A 6,918-nucleotide genomic window follows, 5' to 3' on the forward strand; every position below is an offset into this window, starting at 1 on the left:
ACAGAGTGTGATTTATGACTGAAAATGAAAACTAAACTTCAGAGTTGTGAAAATAACTTCATCTAGTTGTATGGAACTTTTACACTTTTTTAAAAATGACATGGCACAAGAAACGGCTAAAGAGCTTACACAGTTAAGGTTGGTACCTTCGAATGGCGTCACAAGAGATCCAACAGGCCCAAAAGACGTTCTCCTCAACAGTCTCAGTGCTGAGAGTCAAATGAACCTCTCTTGATTTTCACAAGTTACTAACAAGTCTTTCCACTCAAAGCTCAACTGTTGTGATAAAAGGAATTGAGAATGATACAACATTATGAGACAGCTAGGTTATAAAAATATCAGTTATAAAAATATTCTGAACAGTACTACTGTACATCCATGTATTTCCATGAACTGGTTGCCATGCATGCTGCTTATAGTCTGTAGAAGGCAGGTGAGAGTAAGTGACCATGATGACTGTCCCTCTGTGAAGTGTTGAAATGAATGCACCACTGCCCCCATCTAGTTATGCCCATATAAGGGTTGTGGCAGATTTGATTGACAGCTCTGCGCTAGGCCTGTGCTAAAAAAAAATCAATATGGCAATATATCATCATGTGCTCCTTGCCAATCCGTGTATAATGCAGATTTTACAGTATCGATACAGCTGGATGCCATTTTTCATTTCCCATTATGCAGTCACATTAAAGCCAATAGGGGGCAGTAGACAAAACTATATGAAGCACAGCACGTTCTACTTCAAAACAAACATGAATGGATGAGAAACTCTGTGAGCAAAACTGAAAGCTAGATTAAGGAAACATTTTGTATTTTTACAAACACCAGGCACTCTGGAGTTGGACATAAGTCATCCAAGATTCACAAAAATTAAGCAAAACAAAGCGTCAACACAACAAATGTCTATGAACATATGGCAAGAAGTTAGCAACAACAGCTAAGCTACACACTGTCAGTGTGTGCCTCTGTGCCAGCACCGAATGACGATTTCATGATCACTCAAGTTTTAAACTAGCTCAGAAGATAAGGGAAGCACTTATCTATTGTACTTCATAAAGACTTGTGCATGAATAACTTTGTCTGATAAGGAAGGCTTCAGACAGCTGCTTAATGATTGAGTCATCCTGTGTAACCCCACTCGTTCATTCAGTACAGTATCTACATTGCTTCAGTAATTTTACAGATGTAAATCAAAAAGAGATTCTTGCAAATTCAAGTGGACTGACAGTCAAGTGAAACCAAAATATAACACATTATAGAAGAAAAACCCAGAGATAACAGGGAGGAATACTTTAATAAAAATGGATATTGTATTTGCGCGTATTAATAGCTCTAGCATTATAAATTGAATATTTTGGTTTACTTTTAGGAGTTTTAAGTTGTATGATCCTTAACTCTATGCATCTGCTGTTATTCTCAACAAAAAAGACCAGCTGTTAAAAGGGAATTGTCTTTGTAAGACATGCTCATGATCCAAAACTAAGGCATATCGTGATACATGTCGTGGCCTCTGTATCGTGATACATATCGTATCGTGAGGTTGTGGGACATACCCAGGCCTACTCTGTGTGCTGCAGCTGTCTGTCAGTTCAGGAGTAGGTCAGGAGGCTACTAGCTTGATTTGTCAGCTTTCTTTGCCCCATTTACACGGAGACGCTGTGACAGAAACGCATCGAAACGACTCCACTCCAGATTCAAAGCACAGACCGTCTACACAGCAGGTCTTGCCTGAGTGAAAACGATGTAGTTCTCACGCCCGGCCAGTAGTGGGCAATGGAACTTTACAACGTGACGCACGCGACACTCACCAGTACAACCACTCCACAACATCCTCTTTAATGGCTAGTTCTCCCAAGTCTTACCTAAATGCTGCGTATGGTCGCCCTGTGTTTGGATAAAGGTTGAACAATTTGCCACAAGTGGCCTTTAAGGTCACCCATAACCTCGCCCTGCTGTACCTTTCGGAACTCCTGCACATTAACACAGGAAATTTCAGGTCTTCTTCTTCCCTTCAACTCACCACACCACTTTCATGCCTGTCCACCTTGGGGTCAAGAACTTCCAGTCATTCTGCCCCAAATCTCTGAAACTCCTTCCCACCAATCATCTGTAATATTGACTCTCTCTCCATTTTTAAATCTCATTTAAATATCTCAAAACACATCTTTTTAAACTGGCATATTTGGTCTGCACATTCTCCATCCGGTCTCATCAATCCCCTACGTCCTATACATTTTAGTGTTACATTTTTCAATGTATTGTTACTTTGTTGTCTTTGTCTCTGCTTTGTAAAGTGACCTTGAGTGTTTTGAAAGTTAGTAATCTAATCTACAATGCCAATGTGGCTGCAACTTTTCTCCCTTCTGTTTTCTTCTTGCCGTGCTGTTACTCTCGACTCTTCCATCTTCCTGTGATTTTTTTTGTCTTTCACTGTTGATTTCAGCTCGTCTTTTTGTCGGGATCCAATGGTTTTAAAAACTTTTTTCTAAACTTTGTTTTTCTTTTAGAGAAAACCTGCCCTAAAATTGGAGTGCACATTTACAATCTGTGTGTAGTGAGCGCTTGTTGGAGGGACAGCAGTGAAGCTGTCGGCTGTCTTTCAACTGTGACAAATGTGTCTGTGCATTAGCGCTGATACGTTCATGATGTAGCAGTTTTAGGGAGAAGTTCTCAAAATAATTACTGACCAAAAAAGTATGACAGGAAGTGCTGTGAAACTGCATATGTTATTCTTCTTCTTCTAGGCAGTATTTAACTGGCCTCCCCTAATGTAATGGTAGGGGAAACACTTGAGATCTATGCAGTCCTTTTACCGTAAAAGATGTTTAATGAGTTTCCATAAAATGTATATTGCAGTATTGGTGCATTAAAGTATTAGGCAACAAGTATAGACGTATAAAAGCTGTATCCAGCATCCCTGTTAATATGAACATTACACAACAGCAGCAAGATTAAAAACGTTTTATCTCTTCAGCCCACACATACAATAAACAATAATATTGGTGAACGATAAATCGGTCAGGGATATGACAAGAAGATAATTTTGAAATAGGAAGCAGATAGTAAAAAATAAAAGATCACTTTTAGTGCTGCATTACTTTTCAATTACTGCCAAGGCACTAAAACAAAAAAGCTGAACCTGAGCGACAAGGGAGATGGAAAGGGAGGCCTATCCCCTGCAATCAAGGCTGAATGAAAATGAACGGCTCCACTGGTATAGGAGCATTAAGTAAAATAAGACCTACAATCATCAAAGACTGCATTAATCGCTAAGAGACACTACATTTAAGATCATGATTGAACCTGAATACAAACAAAAAGGCTCCTTACTTTTGATAACTACAGTATGGGGTGTATTTTCGGTAATACTGTTCCACTGTAGATTATCTTACAGCATGCTGTGTAATAATTTGTATTATGCACGATGTATGGCATGGCAGTGACAGTCATTGCAGTGACAGTTTATTCTACACTTACTTTTTAACTGATTATGCAAATTATTTATTCATTTTTTTTGTTTTGCTGGCTTTGATAGTCTTTGTTAGGTAAAGTGTGTTAAAACTGTAATTGTTGCCGATTATCAAAATTCACAAATTTTTCAATGACTTCATTAATAAGGTGAGTTTAATAATGCCCCACATCAGTGCACTCTGCTGTACCACATGGCCCATAATTAGACATCTGTAAAGCTCTGAGCAGTCAGCCAATAGAAGCCCCATCCTTCAGTAATGGTTTCAAAACTAGAAGTGCACAGTCTTTGACAGGATGTGGAACTTGTGGCCATTAGCTTTCAACAGAGCAATTTCGTTCCTGTTGCAAGACTCTATTCAAGAGTGAACAGGGTATAAAAGGCTAGATTTGAAGAAGGGTTTTGGAATACACGGGACATAGCATGATCGAAAATGACGAAAAAATGAAACGCCCTACCGAAGTGCCTTAAAGCCTGTCACTGAATTCCTTTAATGTTTGAGCATAATTGCCCGTTATTCCCTTTTTATTATCGCTATTTTTTGTGTAATAGTGGTTTTAGTTTGGGTACGCAAGCAAGGTTAAGCCGCTTACGCCCATGTAGTTAAACCAGAGTCAATCTAGAGTTTTTTTTTAAAGTCGATTCAGTTTTTTGTCTGCCCTGCACCAGCCTGCAACCCCAAGAATACTTTCTTAAAAAGGGTCACACGTGAACAGGTGGGAGCTGGCTTCCAGTACGACCTTGCAAACACATTTAGGTACTTCCTGAAACACGAAACACCGAATTATTTGCAGGAAACTGTTACAAAAACTGTAGCACCGTTTCATGTTAAACCCCGTAAGTGCATCAACACGGAAATATATATTTCAGTGAGCGACACGGTTGATGTGTTGTAAACAATTTATGTAGGGGTTAAACTACTCGGCTGAACTCAAAAACAAGTGTCAACACGTATCAGCAGCTTTAGTGAATCGAGGCCGGAACACAAAATGTAGCCTGGGAACACAATGAAGATGAAGGGATTTGCGCTGCTTTACCCACCTCATTGTTCGCCCAGAGCCGAGATCCTCTCCTTGTATGCAAGTTTGGCTGACTTCAGTGCTGAAACCGGCTATTACCGAAAAGTCGTAAAACACAAACAGAAAAACTCCGCCAAAACCCACAGCTAGACTCGAAAACTGGGAGAAACCAGAAGTATAAAGTAGCACACCTCGACGATTTCCTGGTTGTGGTGGAGCGGGTAGAGTAGGGGGAGGAGAGTAGCCTAGAGAACAGATACAGTAGCCTAGTGGAGCGAGCTGTTCTTCAACGAGTCACAGAGGTGAAGTCGAGAAGAAGCAGGTCAACTCAAGTCAAATATCATATTTTAACTTTGTGATTAAGCCGAGTGTTTTTCTGTAGACGTCCTCTGCTTACACGGCCAGCCCGTGCGGTTGGTATTAATTTACTGGAGTTTGGCTCAACGCGCCGGCTTCAAAGTCGGCTCAATCCCATGTGGCGTTTTAGTGTGCATCGTGAATACCCGCATTCCAGTGCTGAAAATGTGGGTGTTGTTTTGATTTAGGCTAAGGTAAATTGTATGCTGTTAATCTCAGTTTTTAAAACGTTTCTAGGTTATCTAGGTACGACTTTCTTTTAAAAACAAGTTATTTTTCCTAGTCATGCTCCTTTTAAAAATGCACTTCACTTATTGGTTAGGGGGGGGTACAAATTGGGAAGGGGCAAATAAAAGGGAAGGTAGGCCTAATCCTTCTATTATTTATTAGATCGCGTTTAGGTCATGCTGTGACTTTGAGTTTCAAAACCTCATGTTATAAACAAATCTCTTAAAAACGCACAAAAGGGCTGTGCACGTCATCCAAGCAGATCCCCGATCCCCCGTGCACTCTGACACTGCGGTCAAGCCAGCCGACACAGTTTTTTTGCCTAACGTGATAATAGAGGCTTTACGGTAATCGCGTCTCAGAGCTGGTGCGTCTCAATTAAGCCAATAGTTTTTTTATTGGAATTTCTAACAAGGCCCTGTTTCCACACACACATTTCACAATAGGGTAATGGGAGACGTACGCCACCTCATTGCCACCCAGACTAATTCCACTTCAGGGTTATAGTAGATGAACCCATGGTGTGACCCAATAAGTATCAAGACATTCTGATGTGTAGTTTAAAAAAAAAAAAGCCTGTCAAATATGAGACATATTACATGTGATTTTGGACTCAATCCAAAAGGAAACGCCCTGTTATCACAGACTAATTCCACATCAGGGTTATAGTACACGGCCCCATGGTGTGACCCAATAAGTATCAAGACATTCTGATGTATAGTTTCCAAATAGAAGGTTGTCAAATATGAGACATTATATATGATTTTGGATTCAATTCAAAAGAGAACGCCCCGTTATCAAAGACCAATTCCACTTCAGGGTTATAGTACATGATCCCAGGATGTGACCCAATAAGTATCAAGACATTCTGATGTGTAGTTTCAAAATAAAAGCTTGTAAAATTGTCAAAAATGAGACATATTACGTATGATTTTGGATTCAATTTACAAGAGAACGCCCCGTTATCAAAGACCAATTCCACTTCAAGGTTATAGTACATGATCCCAGGATGTGACCCAATAAGTATCAAGACATTCTGATGTGTAGTTTCAAAATAACCAACAAACAAATTTCTTATAGTTAGGACTGGATCAGGTATAGACCAGCTCATAGTTATGCTGCTATAGGCCTAGACTACCAGGGGAACTGGCAGTCTGGGAACCTTTGGATCATTTCTATTTTGTCTGTGAACCAATTCAAATAAACGGTTCTAATTCCTCTCCTTTTCAAAGAAGAAACAAGACAACCGTTTCACTCTTTGTATCAGAAAACCAACAAACAAATCAATATTGGCCCGTTTTTTTATTTTTGTCTCTACTTTTCTTTTCCCTTTTTAGAATTGAACATTGAAAAACAGCTGTTTCGTTTTTCTAGTCTCCTTTCCCTTTTGGAATTAAAAATCACCTGTTCCCTTTTTCAATTGTGTTCAAGGTCACGTGGTCTATCACAGAGGGTGATAGGTCATTAAAAAGGCTTACAAACGCTGCATGAAGCTGCATTGGTCACTTTTAATTTCAACGAAATAACAATGAAATAATCTAACATGACGTGTGATATGATTAAGTGTAGGGGCCATCTTTCCAAAACATTATCAAAAAGGACCAGCAGAGGTCCCCACATCCCAAAGAATATAAGACTCCAAATCCCTTCTAAAATATGATCAGACTAAGATTTTTTTTTATGGCTCACAATGTTTACTTACACTACCGTTCAAAAGTTTGGGGTCACCCAGACAATTTTGTGTTTTCCATGAAAAGTCTCACTTTTTTTATCAAATGAGTTGCAAAATGAATAGAAAATATAGTCAAGACATTGACAATGTTAGAAAAAATGATTATTATTTGAAAT

At 39.3% G+C, this 6,918-nt stretch overlaps 1 protein-coding gene across 3 annotated transcripts in view; it reads right to left on the bottom strand.

The window, feature by feature from the left end:
• Nucleotides 1–5,146, bottom strand: part of vaspb (vasodilator stimulated phosphoprotein b) — a 40,904-nt gene extending 35,758 nt beyond the window's left edge. The window contains exons 1-2 of one of the 3 annotated variants that reach the window (XM_079354702.1): nt 4,677–5,145; nt 4,508–4,577 (exon numbers count right to left, since the gene is read on the bottom strand). In XM_079354702.1, coding sequence (XP_079210828.1) covers nt 4,508–4,512 — 5 coding nt within the window. In that variant the 5' untranslated portion in view covers nt 4,513–4,577; nt 4,677–5,145. Of the gene's footprint in view, nt 1–4,507 lie in introns of all 3 variants that reach the window. The other 2 variants (XM_079354703.1, XM_079354701.1) reach the window with 2 other exon arrangements.
• Between the last annotated feature and the right edge of the window lie 1,772 nt (nt 5,147–6,918).

The sequence above is a fragment of the Symphodus melops genome, assembly GCF_947650265.1.
Source record: "Symphodus melops genome assembly, chromosome: 10".
In the NCBI taxonomy this organism is placed as follows: Eukaryota; Metazoa; Chordata; class Actinopteri; order Labriformes; family Labridae; genus Symphodus; species Symphodus melops.